Raw genomic sequence first — 18,319 nt, 5'->3', positions numbered from 1 at the left:
GTGTCTCCAACTGAACATGCCCAAAATGAAAAGTTAACTATTTAATGACCGTTCAGTATCTCTAACTTAAGCAAGACTTTTTAGTTATTAATTTAGAAGTACTCGTAGTTCTTTAAATAGTCAAAGCTATGTTCAGCTATTTAAGTGACAACAGTCATAATATGTATAAGAGAGTGACGCTTCACTATACGAGATTCACTCTGGCATATAAAATTCTCGCCTGCCAGTGTCAATGGGCTGTAATGCCAGGATTGACTACAATAATGCGCTGGAAACCGTATGCAGGCTAATTTACAAGAACCTAATGCAGGCAATATCAAAAATATCACTTGCATTAGGCTAAATAACTTGAAAGACCTAACACTGTTTTGTTCCAAATTTTAAAGCGTTTTGAAATGTGCTGGCACTATATAAGTAAATGTTAATAAATAAAGACGACAGTCCCCATTATTTTCAATAGTACTCTATACCATATTTATCAAGCTTCAAAAAGCATAGCGGCCTCCTTCCCTGTCACGGCCATTTTCAAAATGTTATTCTGTGTATGCTTGGACTTATGGCCAGTATGAGAAAAGGCTGTGAGATGATAGCGGCACCTATCACTTAATGGTCAAGATCTTTACCAGAAGAGCCTTATTGGTACTGCTGTCCCTTCTTTTTGATATACAGGGGTCTATTTACTAAGCTGTGTTAGGAGACAGAGTGAAAAGTGATAAGGTGCCAGCCAATCAGCTCCCAACTGTCATCTCACGGGCTGTGTTTGAAAAATGACTGGGAGCTGATTGGCTGGCAACTTATCACTTTTCAGTCTGTCTCCTAACACTGCTTAGTAACTAGACCCCATAGTAGCTTTAAAAACTTGAAGATAGTTTAAGTTTAGACAACTTACCTATATTTCACTCCAGGAGACCAGAAAGTAAGTAATATCAGTGGCGCATGCAGGGGGGGGGGTTTCTGAGTACCTAGAAGCCCTCACAAATGACCACAATCAGAGCCCTGCTCCCTCAAGGCATAATACAGTTATTATTATTTATGAGTGTCATTACGTCCCTTCCCATATACTCAAAAATAATGGCAGTATGCCATGAGGGGGGCGGGGCTTAATGACACCATTTACCTGACCCCGCTTCCACCTTATGGGCTGAGGTAAGAAGTTGTCCATAAACCAGATCCAAGAAAGTTACTAAAGTTACTATAGATATGCTTACTATTTATATGGGTCTGGCCACTTTATTTTACACTTGATTGGCCTAGCACAAGCACTTTATCTTTTTGTTGTGAGAATACACACTGTCAGAGGTTCCCAAACTCTCCCACTACAGTCCATGTTTTAAGGATATCCATGCTTGAGCACAGGTGACTTAATTAGTACTGCAGTCAATTTGATTTAACCATCTTACCATGGATATCCTTAAAACCTGGACTGTAATGGCAGAGTTCTGGAACCTCTGCACCATGTTATTCTTCTTTTGTTCATATATTTAACCATTGGTGAGGAATCTGTCTACAATTACTGGACTACAAACTTGAAGCAAGATTCACAGATAAGCTGAATTACACTTTTGTGTTGGTGCGTACATTATATTAAGCATGAGCACTTTTTGAAAGTGTATCACTAGTAGGTGTTTTTCTCAATCTCTACAACTACACAGTAACACACTGGACCACCAAACTGCCGCCCATAACAAATGGGAGATGTTGGGGTTTTTTTTGTTTTTTTTTTAATGCTTTCATGTGTGTGGTTTAGATCTATATATGTTTATGCTTTTTCCACAAAACATCTGCATAATACTACTTTATTTATGCTGGGTACACACTGGGCGACATATCGGCTGTTCATTTCATGTGTGCGTCGGCCAGTCTGTACCAGAGATACGACGACGTTCACAGATGTATCGCGTCTGCTCTGCTGCACCCCCGATGCCCAATAGATCTGCAGATATATTGGGCCTTCGTTTTGTGTGTATGAGCGGTCAGCCAACTGCCCGTACACTTGCTGCATGCCCGATCAGTTGTGACGTCAGTCACAATAAATCGGACAGTCTGTATGCAGAACATATGTTCTTCACGGTCGATCTTCAGATATATCGGTCAGGAGTGTACACACCTTTAGAGTGTGTCTTATCATGTTAGATAACAGGTGCATCATTCAGGAGCAACAGTATTATCTCCCAAATCATATCCATCCATCTGCAAATGCTACAGTTGCCCTCTGTAGAGCTTTGGTAGTAGTGTGCACTCCTGTAGATTACTCAATAGTTGCTGGGTGTGAGAGGGTGGGATGTACTAAGCATTGCATTAGCGATTCGGTACATCCAGTCTGTCTTCGGGTACATACCGCAGTTCATTACCGCGATATGTACCAAGAATATTGCAAAGGACAGCTCTCCCGATAAGAGCTGTCCTTTGGGATGCTGCCGGGCAGAGGGACTTCCAGGTTTAATACGCGGGCAGCAGGGGCTTATGGGAGGGATCCGATCGGATCCCTCCCAAGGGGGAGCGTCCCGAAAAGAAGCCCATAGGATTCTACAGGGTACCGTCATCTGTACAAAGCATTGCATTGCATTCCAGTTCTTTGTACATATGGGAAATGCGGTAAAACCCCGAAGATGCAGGAGTAAAATAAATGTTAACTTAATTTCGAAAGACAATTGTAACATTCTGAAACATATTTGAATTTTTTTTCCATACCATGAACTTAAATTTAACATGTTTTTATCATTGTGAGTGCAGTTGCCTTGTTTTTATGTGTAAGTAAACATATTCACCTGCTTTTGTAGAAATTACGTTTTTGGCCATTCATCAAAAAAGTAATGCAGAAGATATCACAGATATCTCCTACTTACCTCTCTCTCCCAGAATGGCCCACTATCTCCATTCACTAATACGGAGACAGAATTCATCAAACTCCGAAAATACAATATTTTCGGAGCTTGGCTGTGGGAGCATTCATCATCTTTAGATGGCGAGTGCTCCCCTCCCGTAGTCCCGGGTTGCGAAGAGGGATCCTATCGGCTTTTGTGCGAATGAGTGACCTGTAGGTCATGCAGGCACACTAGTGTCACTGCTCCAGAAGGAGCAGTGAAGAGCTTCGGGGAGACAGATGATTTTCGGATCCAATGTTTTCAGATCCGCTGTCTCCGCGCCCGCTGTCTCCGCGCCGTGTCTGTTCAGACCCCGATAATTAACATTATGAATAGTCCCCTAAGATCTTTTCCCACCTCATTTAAATCCACACTTTAATTATGAAATAAAAGAGTCATGTTGAGGCACCTGTCAGTGACACAAGTTTACTATGCCTAATCCAGGCCTGCAGAGCTTTTATATAAAGCAAGCCATACATTCTACTAACGTTCACATTACATTTATAGACAGGGCACCCATGTAGCCCAGTATTTCCAAGTAGTCCCTTTTTACCACTACAAATTTTTAGCAGCATTATTCCAGACTGCTGACAAACATATTAACAGAATAGGTGAAAATCGTACCTCCTAAATCCGGGAGAATATCCCTGCTCTAAGTGCTTTATCCTATCCCATAACAAAGCAAGTGATATATTAACAAACTGAGTAAATTTCATGTCACATGGGTGTCCTCAGTTTAATTTCAAGATTATGAGAACCTTTGATCTTTGAATAAATGTGAGATAGGACAATGTACTGATATAGTGGATCACTGACTTTATTACCTGCATAGTGCTCTACTTGTATCACATTAGTGACTACAGCAAGGTAATACTTTGTTTCTTTGGTCTCCCACCAGCACTGCTCGGGCTTCTGCAGGACCTATCTACAAAGGTGTCTGCAAGCAGTTTTCTCGCTCCCAGGGCCACGGATTCATCACTCCTGAGAATGGAACAGAAGACATATTTGTGCACATTTCCGAGTAAGTGCTCTGCTTAGTTTCAATACATTTTCTTATTGGCTACCTGTCAGTTTATCATTCATCAGCTATATTTCATATTGATTTTACAATATATTTTATTGTTTACAAAGATCATGTTTTCTCCACCTGTGCATTTTTACTGTATGATGTCGATAAATAATTCAGGGCGACATATTGTTGCACATCTGGCAAGATACAAGCAGCATAAGGTCTGGTCTGGGCTTTCTCACATCTCTTGTAGGTTTAGCTACATATGAGTCCTCCATACACTGTTGCTCAAGTTGCAGCATAGGCTTTCTCTGCACGCCAGATCTGTGCGACGTTTCCTTACGCCGAGTATTTTTTTTTTTCTTTGTCTTTTTCGGATGAAAATGTGTCCTAGACGCGATGCGACAAAGACGCACCAGGAGTCTGCACTGATTAATTTGATATGTGACACTTGTATATCTGTGTGCGACTGAGTCTGAATCTGTATACGAAGTGCTACAATGCAGCGGCCGCAGCTTTTTTCATTCCAAGTTTGCGTTTTGCATCCTTTTGCAACAGAGAATGAAGCACATGTTACATATCAAATGAATCCGTGCAGTCTCCTGGTGCTTTCTAGACGCATTGCATCATTACTAAGACGCAGAACTTGGCAGCTCACGCCGCATGGCGAGTTTTTTACTGCGCATGCGCCGGTGCCAATTTCTTGGAGATTTAGCCGCTAGGTAAGTAAATGTGGAATGGGTGCAGGGTTTGTCCACCTCACACCCTTCACTCATTATAGATACGCCAGTGTGTGTGTATGTATGCAGAGTCGGATTATTCATAAGGCAGTACAGGTTGCTGCCTAGGACCTGTCTGCTGATCACTGCCTTTTATAATTATATATACATACATATATATAAGAACACTGATTAGAGGAGCTCATCACATGCTCCTATAACTTCCCTGCTGCTTGGCATCATGAGACTGATTACACCAGTGTAAGGGCAGGGCCGCAACTAGGGGGGGGCTGGAGGTGCACGTGCACCGGGTGAGCCGCTGTACCTGGTGCCAGTGACCTCCAGCCCGGCGCTGCAGAGAGGCTCCAAGCCGGACGTCCGCTGGTAATATTTATTACCAGCGGGCGCCCGGCTCCTTCTCTGCAGCGACGCGGTGTAGCCGGAGCCGGAGGCTGGAGTTCTCTCCCGAACTCCAGCTTCCGGCTCTCCCCACGGGCACTATGGGGGAGACGTCATGACATCTCCCCCATAGTTCCAAGGAGCAGCCGGCGGACCGGACGCAACGCTGGATGCAGGAGCGGGGTTCAAGGTAAGTATTTTTTTTTTTAATAAGCTGCACTACAGGGGCATTATTATGGGGGCAGGGGCATTACCACAGGGGCATTACTATGGGGGCATAGGCAATAAGGGGCATTACTAATGGGGCATGAGCACTACAGGGGCATTACTATTGGGGCATGGGCACTACAGGGGCATTACCACAGGGGCATTACTGTGGGGGCATGAGCACTACAGGGGCATTACTGTAAGGGCACTACAGGGATATTACTATGGGGCATGGGCAATACAGGGGCATTACTATGAGAGCATGGGCACTACAGGGGCATTACTATGAAAGCATGGGCACTACAGGGGCATTAATATGGGAGCATGGGCACTACAGGGGCATTACTGTATGGTGGGCACTACAGGGGCATTACTATGGGGGTATTAACATATGGGCATTACTATGGGGGCATTACAATATGGGCACTACTGCAGGGGGAATTACATGGGGGGCGTCAAATTACTGTCTTGCCCCTGGTGACAAAAATCCTAGTTTCGGCCCTGGTAAGGGTGTAGCTGAGATCAGGACTGCTGCAGGGACTGGGGACAGTCAGCCAATCACTGAGTAAGTAAATGTCACCTATTTTGTCTAAATGCTCTTCTGCATAAAAAAAAAACATACTCACCTATATCCTGGCGCTGGTCTCCGCAGTAATCCATGAACTTGGCAAAACAAAAAAACGAGTTCACGTTCCACATACCCAGGATCTGTATGTGTGTTGCCACACATACAGATCCCTCCCGAATGTCAGCTGACGGGACTGCACGGGGCGTTCATGTCCCGTCAGCCAATCAGCGGCCGCGCTGACTTTAGAGCAGCTGCTGCTTGGCTTGGGAACTGTCACGTGGGAACTGTCAGTAGCCGGAGCCAACCAGCGGCCGCTCTACAGTCAGCGCGGCCGCTGATTGGCTGTCGGGACGTGCAAGCTCCGTGCAGTCCCGTCAGCTGGCATTTGGGAGGGATCTGTATATGTGGCAACACACATACAGATCCTGGGTACGTAGATCGTGAACTCGTTTTTTTGTTTTGCCAAGTTCATGGATTACTGCTGAGACCAGCACCAGGATATAGGTGAGTATGTTTTTTTTTTGCAGGGCCATTCATTAAGGATTTTCTACTGGACAAGGGGACAGAAATATTTGGTATAGGTTATGTATGTGTGAATGGGTAGGTTTGTGTAATAGTTATACTAATCATGGTGTGTGTGTTTTGTCTTAAACTATTTATTTTACAGTGAAGTTGCCGGTGCCGCATGTTTGCTGGCACTTGTGGAACTACAAGTGCAAAATGGCAGGCATGCTGGCACTTGTAGTTCCACTGTAAATTACAATAGTTTTACATTATTTGACCTCCCCATTACCCCCATACCCACCGCTCCAGGGGTATGGGGAAGAGCCCCGGGCTTCAGCGTAAGCTTGTGGTGCTCGGGAGGGGGGGACCCTTCTTTGGGGGGTCCCAGACTCCCCCGAGATCACCGGCTTGCGCTGACCGACTTGTGGTGCTAATGCTTTGGACCTGGAGCCCCGGTGATTGGGTCTCCGGGCTGTGGCATTACACCCCAGTCGGTTGGGTCTGGTGCTGGTCTTAAATATGGGGGTATCCCCACGTCTTTTTTCCCCCCCTATATTTAAAACCAGGACTGATCCCTGCAGCCTGGTGTTGGTTTCTAAATTACGGTGGAACCCTACACATTTTGTTCCCCATATTTTTATAAACCAGGACTGGCTGGCAAGCCTGGGGCTGGTTTGGCTTTTGGGGGGGGGGGTATGGGGACGACCCTATGTAATTTTTTTTAAAAAACAACAACTTTTAACCCGTTTTTTTACAGGTAAAAAACAACGGAAATATTACAAGGACCCCCCTAAAGATGTGTAGACATAGGGGATCACTATGGGTACCCCCATTTTTATCTCCTGAAGGAAGTCGGGGTTTCAAATAGCCGCGGTAGGTCCTTTTTTGCAGAATTAAAAAAAAATGCGTTTAGGGACTTAAAAATATACTAGTACCCATTTTCATGTACCCCAAATTTGATGGAACCACTTTAAAAAGAAAAAAAAAACTAAGTGCTCTTCTGCATCACTTCTTCAAAGTCGGGAAAACAAAAACCTGCCGCAGCTATTTAAAAACCTGACTTTCTTTTGCAGGCAAAAACGTTGGTACCCATAGTGATCCCCCTGGTCTGGACATCTTTAGGAGGGTCCTACAATTACTTACAGAAAAATCCAGTTTTTTTTCGCCGATCACAAGTTTCGCCTGTTCCCAATTTCGCCTGCTTTCAAATTAAATACGGAGATATAGCGGGTATGCATGCCAAAAATTTTCGCCTCCATACTGGCGATGGAGGTGAAAACAGGATTTCTCCGGCAGGGGCGAAAAGGCTGCTTCAAATTGAATACAGGCCAAAGGCCCATATTCAATTTGAGGCGAAAAGTCCAGACTTTTCGCCTGCTGGACTTTTCGCCTCCTTCGCCTGTTTTCCAAGCGGAAAAGAATCGTGGGCGTGCCCGCTATTCCCCGTATTCAATTCCAAAGTAGGCGAAACCGGGAACAGGCGAAACTTGGATCGGCAAAAGCATACAGGAATTTTCTGGAAATAATTGTAGAACCCCCCTAAAGATGTCCAGACCTCGGGGATCAATATGGGTACCCCCGTATTTGCCTGCAGAAGAAAGTCTGCTTTTTAAATAAATGTGGCAGATGGTTATTTTTCCCGACATTGAAGAAGTGATGCAGAAGTCACTTGGGACTACTTTTAAAAACTAAAAAAAAACCTATCAAATTTGGGGTACATGAAAATGGGGGTAAGCATATTTTTAAGTCCCTAAAGGTAATTTTTTAAATTCTTCAAAAATACACCTGCCGATACTATGCGCAATGAAAAAAACACCTGCCACATACTTGGGGACCCCACCAGAATTAATTTAGTTAGTTTGGCATTTTGTTTTCCCTTTTTTTTTTTTCACCTCAAAATTTTACATTTTTGTGGGGGTGTCTTGATTTTTTTTTTTTTTTTTGGCACATTTCGTTTTAAGGAGGCATTCCCAAGGATGCAGGCTATTTTTTTTTTTTTTTTTTTTAAGCCTGCACCCCTAAACTCCAAATCTGCACTTTTTTTTTTTCACCTGCTATAGGTAATTGAAAAATTATCCCTGTTTTTTTTTTAAATGACCTTTCGCCCCATTTACGAAAAAAAAACTGAATTTTTGGGAAATATGACTGGGACCCCACTAAAGATGTCCAGACATGGGGGATCACTATGGGTACCCCCATTTTTGCCTGCTGAAGGAAGTCGGGGTTTGTAATAGCCATGCAAGGTGCAATTTTGCGGTTATTTTCCTCAAAAAAATTATCTATCAAATTTGGGGGTACATGAAAATGGGGGTAAGCATTTTTTTAAAAATCTGCAAAATTGCACCTGCCGCATACATGGGGACCGACCTGAATTAATTTGGATAGTTTGACACTTTGTTCCTTTTTTTTTTTTTTTTTTTATTACCACCAAAATTAAACCTAATTTTTTTTGGGTGTCCCGATTATTTTTAAACTTTTTTTGACGCAGTTTACCTTTTAGGGGACTGTCTTAAGGCTGCACAGGGGTTCCCGCAATGTTGTACCCCAAAACCGCAATTCTGCACTTTTTTCCGCCTGCTATTCATAGGCGAAACTTTTTTGCCTATTACATTGCATTGACTTTCCACCTAGGCGAAAAGTCTTCCAAATTGAATACGGAGGAAGCTCAAAACAGGCGAAAATGACGTCATCGCCGAAAAAGTATTGCGGAAACTGACTTTTCGCCTCAAATTGAATGTGGCCCTAATTCGTACTGTGCTTGCATCTAGATAGTGGTGTTGCAGTTGAGTTTTCTCACACTTTTTAAACTCAGCCAATGTAATAGAGTCTGAGAACATACAAACGCCCATGTTTTTCAGACTCCCAACAACTCTCACGATGTAAAATCTCATCCACATGTTTTCCCATTTTGAAGATAAAACTTGACCAATGTGAGAGTTTGCTGCTAAACTCTCATCCTATTACATTTTGTCCCGTGGTCTCTGTAGTGTATTGTCTGTTGACAGGCTGTTGACAGGGAGGTGTGTTAGCGGATGCACGGAGATGATCCGTCTTATGGGTGTGTTGGTGAAAGCGGTTGTGTACAGAGATGCAGAGCTGCTCTCATTAGAGGCCATACTCAGACGGAGAAACTGCATCTGCCATAGGGCCGGTGCAAGCTTCAATAGAGTGTCTACAGACACTGACAGTGGGCGTCTCAGTCCTTGCACATTCAGATGCACAGATGTACACCAGGGAAGGGCATTGTAGCAGCAAAACTTGCAGACTTGGACGCATCCGACTTGGAATTAAACCATTCTATGTCCAGTCCGGGTTGGGGCAAGAAATTGTTCCAGTGCCTGCCCCCTCTTCCCTCCTTGTTTCTTACCTGAGTGGCGGCCGCAGGTGGTCAGGGGCTGTGCTTTATAGCAACAGGCTGCACGGTCTCTACACCGCACATAGGAGGTAGAGGTGTTATGTGCAGTCTTATAGGTCGCACATTACACCTCCTCCTCCATGCGGTGCAGGGGCTGTGCAGCCTACTGTTATCAAGCACAGCCCCTGACTGTCCACCGCTCCTTTCTAATGTTCAGGGGGGGGCGCACGAGCCACCCCCTTGCCTCCCGCCATTCCGATGCCATTGGTCCCGCAGAAAATATTGTGTTTGCATGTTCTTTTACTAATATTGATGGACTAATCCATGTAGTGTCAATATAAATGGGTGTTATAGTGCAAAAAGTCTGATTTGATGTCAGCTGGTTGCTACCCGGACCTGTCTGGAAGTCCAGTCCTGCCAGAAAGGCATAATCATGCCCCAAAAGTGGTGTGACCATGCCCCCTTTTGGTGGGCATTTTCTATAGAGGTTCTTGGTATTCACATAGGGGAATGTGGCCAGATCCCTAACTGGTCTCTTGGTGGCCCTAAATGTTAGAAAATGGCATCAACATTGCAGGCTTGCATTTTTGCACTTTAGTAAATTACGCTATTAGGGACATTGTGTGATTTATATTTTGTGGATGAAATTCCAATGTGTTTTCATTTTAACTTTGGATTCTTTACTCTGTTACAGCATTGAGGGGGAATATGTGCCTGTCGAAGGTGATGAGGTAACTTACAAGATGTGTCCCATCCCACCCAAGAACCAGAAATTTCAAGCTGTGGAGGTTATCCTCACTCACCTTTCTCCTCACACAAAGCACGAGACATGGTCAGGACAGATCATCAGCTCCTAGACTGCGTAACAGCCTTCCATAGGTGGTGGGGACCAAAAACAGACCTTTAACTGCCATATAGACCCAGTGTCTATACCTACAACAATGGCACCAGATCTTCTGGAGAGGTTGAGCCAGTTTCATGCTAGGGATATTTCTTTATAAAGGAAGATGAGGAATATGGACTGGTTCAAGCTGTCCCTAAGATCTGGAATCAATTACTAGATTTGTCACTTGTCCTAAAGCCAACATTATTGAGCTGGATTTCACCCAGTGTTCATGACATGATTGCCTAGAATATGAGATCAGCAGATAGCAATGAAAGGTAACAGTACTGAGGAGCTCTCATCTGCTCCTCCCTCTTGTAATTATTTAGTGCTGACATTTTCCTCATTCACAGATATGTATAATGGTCACGGTGTCTGTCTAAATAGTTTTTGCAGAGCTCTCTTACTCTCTAGAGCGTTCTACAGTTTTATAATCTCTATCCAGAATTCATGGAACTTCAAGTTTTAAAGCATTAACAATATCTGCTTTTCTATATTTTGTATCATTATTATCATTGTTAAATTGATATTTGTACCATACAATTTTATAATGCTTCATTATAATTATAAATGATCAGTAACCGCAACATATCGGTTAATCTTTGGGCTTGATATATAGTACATTGACTATATAGATGGAGGAGGAAAATTATTTTATACATTGATTATTGAACATGAATGTGGCCTGCTTCCAGACTTCAGAAATTAGCTGTCCGTTTAAGTATTGTTCAAAATTTTTTTATTGTGAATTATTTTTTTATTTAATATATTTTTGTGTGTGCCTTAAATCTTGTAGTCTAGTGCATTGTTTTGCATTGAACACAAGTTTTGTTTTTTATTTTTTATAAATGTTTTGTTCCTTTTGTTCAGTCAATAGATTATTGTTGCCTATTATGCATGGTGGGAATTTATTTATTCATTATGTCTTGTTCACCTTAGACAGCACAACAGTGCAATTGTGTTTTATGTTGGTGCTGTACAGCTTCCCTTGGATTTCTCACCCAAAATATAATACAGATTTACATATGATGTTACTAATGTAGAAACACACCATAAGCTCCAGCAGTCGCTTTCACCACCTATCTGTGACGTGATTCTACACAACCAGATGATATGTAAGGTCTCTTTCCATTAACAAGTTCTGTCATGACAACATTTTGGACCTTGAAAATGATTCAGCAATACGCCACAACCAGTGTGTTTACAGATGGGATTGTTGGTATGTTGCAGTTCATATATCTATCCTTTCAGAAGATAACTTGAGTGCTCCTCTTTGGCAGTGGCATACCAAAGCAGGAACAGCTCATGTAGCTGCTATTGGCCCCAGTGGTGAGGGGAAGGGGGACCCCGGGTGGTGTATTTACTACAGGGGTCCTTGCTTTCTTTTTCTACACATGGGTGGTGGCTAACCCATGTGCAGTGATCTGAGAAGAGCAGATTGTGGGCCTCCGGAGTGGATGGTCCTTCATGTTCCTCTGTCCTCCCATAAAGATGCTACAGGGCCCAGCAGTTGAGTGTTATGCCCCTTATCTACTACCATTACTGCACATTTGTACCACCCTACCAAGCACTTCATTCTCAGCATGACTGACAAGCATGCCACCCTTTTCTGTTTCTATTATATGTCTGTGTTCAATTGAAACCATCTTGTATAAGGAAGAGAAACTGTTCACCATCTTTGGTGGCAATGGATGATTATAGGAGTACAGTATTTTAGTAAATGATGAGAAATTATTTGTATATGCACAATAAAATGAATAAGATATGGTGCTGGCCATGTCCTCCTTCCATATATAAGGACAATTATTGAGGACAATATTTATCAATCTTTTTCTTTTTTTTTACAAAAAAAAAAATTGTGACAACGGATGTTTTCACATGATTTTAGTTTCACATAAATTTATCACAGGGGTTTTGGAGATTTTACAAAAATCTACTCCCATGTCCTAAAATTAGTACCCATTCTGCATGCTGATAAATATTTCGCATTAGAGGAAGGAGAAATGCGATCATCCCAGATTTAACAAGCTTCAATTGTTAAATCTTTTCGTATCTACTGTACATAACTCCATCTTTAGATAGCATTATGTAGGCTTTAGTCCCCCGTTCTGCTGCTCTACCCTTCCTTCCAGCACAGCTGATTCCGTAGCCGATGATCAGCTGTGATCATCTGAATGAATGCACTCCCGGGGACCGCCTCCTGTCACAGAAGGGCCCATTTATCAATGATCTCTTTTGCAATGCGACCAGGTATCGGAGATTCCTGCTGTGGTCCCTCCTTAATATATACGGGGATACTTAGTATTTGAGGTAAACCCCCAAAAACGGGTGTTTTCGGGGATTATACCTCATACACTTTGATAAATGGGCCCCAGACTCCTCCACACAGTGGCCCTAGTTCTGGCTGCATGAAGCTTACCTCAATGGGCACTAGGATCCCTGCTTTCACCCATCCCAGCTCGGTGGGGCGCCACGGTCTGACTTCCCTGCCATGTCTGGTGTTCTGCTGGTGGGTGCCCTCTCTTGCTGTGTTGCCCCAGGGAGACCCATGCGAGTGCCATTGTTCCCACTGCTGCCCATGACTGCTGGGAGGCTGCCGGTTATTCTCCACTGGCGGCTGCCAGAAGAGTGTGTCTCCTGGGACCCCGCAGAGTGTGTTATTGCCAGCGCTGGTGTTCTGCGTGTCCCTCTGCCACCTGCTGTGGTCCACTGTGCTTGCAGGTGGCCTCTCCGGCTCCGGATCAGCAGTGCTGGGAGGCCAGACAGAGCAGCACAGACTTCACTATCTGCTTGCTCATCGCCGGGAGAGAGCTGTCTCGCAAGCTCTGTCCCGGCCTCCACAAGATTCCTGCAATATATTTTAAAATATTGCAACAATGTAGTTGAATTTGGGGTCTTTTCATAGAGCAGTGAAAAGTCCGGTTTAGCTGAAAACAGGGCTTGTCACTGCTTTTGTCAATTCATAGTGGGTTACCGTGGAGAAGGTTATTCCTTCTTCGGCTGCACCCCCACTTCATGTATGCATTGCATCACCATACTTTTGTATGGTGAGTGCGATTCATAGATGAACAGAAGGTGAAATGAATAGAGCAGGAAGGATGAATACTTCCCTGCGCTCTGTCTGACACCTGGCGCTGGCTCCACCCCCTGTAGGTCTGATATGATCGGCTGCTCTCAGACCCTGGAGCATGCACAGTGAGAATAATACATATCAGACTCCCAATATGTCTGTCTTCACACTGCTTCCAGGGATTGCGGAGGGGCCAGTTACCGGAGGTAAACGCCGGACAGGTAAGTTGTACATGAATGGTTACAAAACATTACTATATATCTCATCAATGTGATGCAAATATAGTTATATTTTACCATAGCCAGTTCATGTTCTACATGAATAGACCCTTTATCTCATCACAACCGTATCCCCAATGCAGGTTGTGATAAATAGGGCCTTGGTATGGTAATGGCCTTCAAGCTGCATCTATTTATTTTTCTACATATTAATTATCCTGCATGGCATAGCAGCTAAAGGCAGCAAATAGTTATTTAGCAGTCTATGCCTTATGTATACTAGAAACTGAGTGCCGGATTCAGAGTTGGGAATAGAGTAAGAAAGAGCCAGTAACTGATCATCTTAGTAAAACCATGCTGCACTGCAGGTGGGGCAGATTTAAAATGTACAGAAAGATTTAGATTTGGGAGGGGTGTGTCCAACCTGATAATGTGCAGTGTAAAAATAAAGCTTCCAGCATTTGAGGGCTACATGCAAAAGCAGCCAGTATGTACCCCACAATAAATATATATTTGCACCCCTTGCATTGCAACATGGTTTGTCCAGGTACACGGTTACTTGTTCTATCTTATGCCGCATACACACTAGACTATAAGTTGGACGATATGAATTATATTGTCTATAGTGTATGCAAGACATTGTTAACAATGCACACTCCCGCAGATCGTTAACAATGTCTTTCATTGCCCGTACTTGCAGGGCCACCTGACGATATCGTCGGGTTCTGCAAGTACAGGGACGAGGAAGGGTGACGTCACTGAATGATATCTTTCAGTGTGTATGCTCAATGTCGTTACCGACACTGAGCCCGGCAGTGCAGGGGAAACACTGAACGATATCTGTCATGGAGCATATCATTAAGTGTGTATGCGGCTTTATTCTATTCCCAAAGCTGAATCATCCCCTCAGTCCCTTAAGAGGACTGAGACCAATTAGGCTGCAATCATTACTGTATTCTCAACTGTATAGGAAATCAGGACATATTTGTAAATTGTACAGATATGAAAATGGTATTTTCTTTGAGGACTAAAATGAAAAGTAAAATAAAAGAGTTAAAAGCACATTTAAATAATTAGCAACAAAAAAAAAAAGAATGGTGAGTCAGACCAACTTTGGATATTGGGCCTGATTCATCATGGATTGTAACTGCAACAGCGTATGCAGATCTGCCGCATTGCGATCACCTACGCAAATACAAAGCCATTGCAGATTGAGTGATAGGAGGTCAGCATTTGGGGGTGGTGTGGGGGGAGTGGTCAGAGAAAAGCAGCCATGTCTGTCTGTTTGAACGCTATTGAGTGGGTTTGCATAAATTAGCCACTGCGTCGTCATACTCACGGCGTGCGACGAGGTTAGCAATTTCTGAGTAAGGTCAGACCTGCTGTAATTGTGCATGAGGGGCCAATGTTACTCAATGTTCCTGATGCATACGCAGGACTGTAAGGTATTATGGATGTCAGATAGCGGTAGTGGGCGTCTCTATGCTGGCTATGCGTTTGCAGTCATTACCATATTTTCGCAGCAGACCTGTGTGTGTAATCGTAGCTGCGCTCGCAATAGCGATCTGTAGTGAATCAGGCCCAATGTTCCTATTATATGAATACAAACTGCGCTACTTAAAACATATATAAACAGACTTAGATCAGTATAATTGCCTCTATAGTGTTGCTGTTAGGTTATGTGTATTATCAAGGTTTTTGAGTAAGTAGTAAGTGAAGTTTAGTTTGGCCTAATAGTTGGATGTGATGATCCCTACACAGTCTAAGCAAGAGCATAGATCTCACAAATACACAAGATAAAGTATACACAGCAGGTATGGGATCGCTGGTCTGTGTTCCCATCATCCATACAGTGCAGAAAGCTAGAAGGAAAATAATGCTGATGGTCGCCAGGTGCTTCATTCTACAGCCACTATGAGGGGCGCTGCTACGTAATTTAATGAGAAAGGTCATTGCGTCTGGGGAACAACAATTACTAAATGTATTTGTAGTATTTTTTGGCATGGTGCCCCAAATTACTAGAAAGAAAAAATTTTTCCAAAGACAACAGATCTCAGATAGTCTGGAGAATGGATCCTATTGCTGTGCAGAGCTCTCCGTGCAGGTCGGAAATAACAGTACTTTGCTGGTGGATGTATCATGACAAAAAAACAAATGTATAGGGAATAAATGAGAACCAGTAGGTTATAACTGATGAGAGTAAATATGCATTGCCGGGTAGTAATTGCTTGTTGGTTACACACTGCTGAAATCTGTCTCTCCGACTTACATGATAGTTGGAAAGAAAAGTAATTCACAATCTGATATGTATAAAGGTTTGTGTCCTCTTCCATTTTACTGCTTCACAAATGTCTTTTGCCAGCTATAATGATGAAGTTATCAATGCAACGTGGACAACAAGTGATGGACAATAAATAAAGATATTTTGTTCTCTGGACTAGAATAATATTGTATACAAAAGACACTGGAAAAGTGGAAACTTGATCAGTGGCATCACAAGGGGGGTGCGGGCCGCACCCGGGTGTCACCCGCCGAGGGGTGACACTAAGGTGCAGTCTTCCCCTCAGTAACAGGAGCCGGGTGCTGCACTGTATCATTAAGTGCAGCACTCAGCTCCTGTCACAGTGAGGGAGCCTGCACTGCCTGCACCTCCGGCACCCTCCACCACTCTCCATAATCTAGACGGGCCAGGCACCAGGTTCGGGCCGTGAGGCCACGCCTCTTACCCAAGGACACACCCCTTTATCTGAGGCCATGCCCCTTTTCACAAGGCCTACCTCCTCGCACCAGGTGTCACCGCGGGGAGGGACGCCACTGAACTTGACTGAATATGATACTAAAAAAATGTTTGTCAGCACCTTTTTATATTAATGCCCCTGCATCCATTCAGAAATACATTTCCTTGCTAACATGTTACAGTATTTTCCTAGCAGACAAATGTAACTGAGAAGTTTTTCAAGTGCTGGCTTCTATACTTTTGGTGGAATTACAGCTCTATGTCATGTAGATAATTGGTAGGTTTTGTCATCTTGTTAAATCAGAATGTCAACAAGCACAATGTGGAAACCGGAACACAGGCACCGTGAGGACGACAAAAAGGGGTCTATGTACTAAGCCTTGGCGAGAGATTAAGTGGATGGAGATAAAATAGCAACCAATCTGCTCCATATTGTCATTTTTCAAACACAGCCTTTAAAGTGAAAGTTAGGAGTTGATTGGTTGGTACTTTCTCCATCCACTTTACCTCTCTCCAAGGCTTAGTACACAGGTTCTCAAACTCGGTCCTCCGGACCCCAAACAGTGCATGTTTTCCAGGTCTCCTCACATAATCACAAGTGAGATATTAGCTCCACCTGTGGATCTTTTAAAATGTGTCAGTGAGTAATGCATACGCCTGTGCACCTGCTGGGTGACCTGCAAAACGTGAACTGTGTGGGGTCCTGAGGACCGCGTTTGAGAACCACTGACTTTGTACATAGACCCCTTTATAGTATTGTACGTGTGGCGGTGCCAGCAGTACAGTTGAAAACATGATGGTAGACACTTGTCCACCTCATGGTGTCTGTGTTCCGTGGTCCACATAGTGTTGACAGCATTCTGATTGTCAACCAGACAACTACATAACTGGTAGAATTTTGGGCTACCCTACCAGTAGCAGGACTAAATTATTTCTTAAGCTGCATACACACACAACGATTTAGTTAATGAACGATTTTAGTAAACGATTTTCTCCCTTGAAAAAAATGAACTAAAATCGTTTACTAAAGTTGTTCATTTATATCGTTTAACGATAATTGTTTGTAAAAATCGTTCACTTTCTGAGTCAAACGATGAACGATTTTCGTTCATGCGCGTTCACGTTTGTAGTTTGTAGTTCAGTCAGACTTGTCAATTCAACGATTTTCAGTAAGGGAATATGCAAAAATCGTTTGTAGTTCTAAAAAATCGTTCATTACATTTAAATGAACATAGTAAATGAACAACTTTAGTAAACGATTTTAGTTCATTTTTTCAAGGTAGAAAATCGTTTACTGAAATCGTTTATTAACTAAATTGTTGTGTGTGTATGCACCTCAAAGCTGCAAACACACACAACGATTTTGTTACCAACGATTTTATGAACGATTTTCTGTCAGATTATCTGTCAGATTTTTGAAAGTGTAATGAACGATTTTTATGCACTACAAACGATTTTTGCATATTCCCTTAATGAAAATCGTTCAGTTGACAAGTCTGACTGAACTACAAACTACAAACGTGAAAGCGCATGAACAATAATCGTTCATCATTTGACTCAGAAAGTGAACGATTTTTTCAAACGATTATCGTTAAACGATAGTTTAACGATTATCGGTAAAAAAAATCGTTGTGTGTGTATGCAGCTTTAAGCTGCATACACACACACACAATGATTTTGTAAATGAACGATTTTAGTAAACTATTTTCGTTCATTATTTCAAGGGAAAATGTAATGAACGACTTTTTTGAACTACAAATGATTTTTGCATATTCCCTTAATGAAA

The 18,319-nt window shown here is 43.0% G+C and overlaps 2 protein-coding genes across 4 annotated transcripts in view; one reads left to right on the top strand and one right to left on the bottom strand.

Annotated features, from left to right (window-relative positions):
* Positions 1 to 12,277, top strand: part of CSDC2 (cold shock domain containing C2) — a 40,687-nt gene extending 28,410 nt beyond the window's left edge. For all 3 annotated transcript variants that reach the window (XM_088468069.1, XM_088468071.1, XM_088468070.1), the window contains exons 3-4: positions 3,763 to 3,885; positions 10,320 to 12,277. In XM_088468069.1, coding sequence (XP_088324195.1) covers positions 3,763 to 3,885; positions 10,320 to 10,482 — 286 coding nt within the window. In that variant the 3' untranslated portion in view covers positions 10,483 to 12,277. The remainder of the gene's footprint in view (positions 1 to 3,762; positions 3,886 to 10,319) is intronic.
* The window catches only part of PMM1 (phosphomannomutase 1), a 64,205-nt gene continuing 49,551 nt past the window's right edge, over positions 3,666 to 18,319 (bottom strand). The window contains exon 8 of the mRNA XM_088468068.1: positions 3,666 to 3,845. Within this exon, the coding sequence (XP_088324194.1) occupies positions 3,840 to 3,845 (6 nt within the window). The 3' untranslated portion in view covers positions 3,666 to 3,839. The remainder of the gene's footprint in view (positions 3,846 to 18,319) is intronic.

This window comes from Taudactylus pleione, unplaced genomic scaffold (genome assembly GCF_031769625.1).
Source record: "Taudactylus pleione unplaced genomic scaffold, aTauple2 ptg000080l, whole genome shotgun sequence".
Lineage (NCBI taxonomy): Eukaryota > Metazoa > Chordata > Amphibia > Anura > Myobatrachidae > Taudactylus > Taudactylus pleione.
This window is presented reverse-complemented; position numbering and strand designations above follow the sequence as displayed.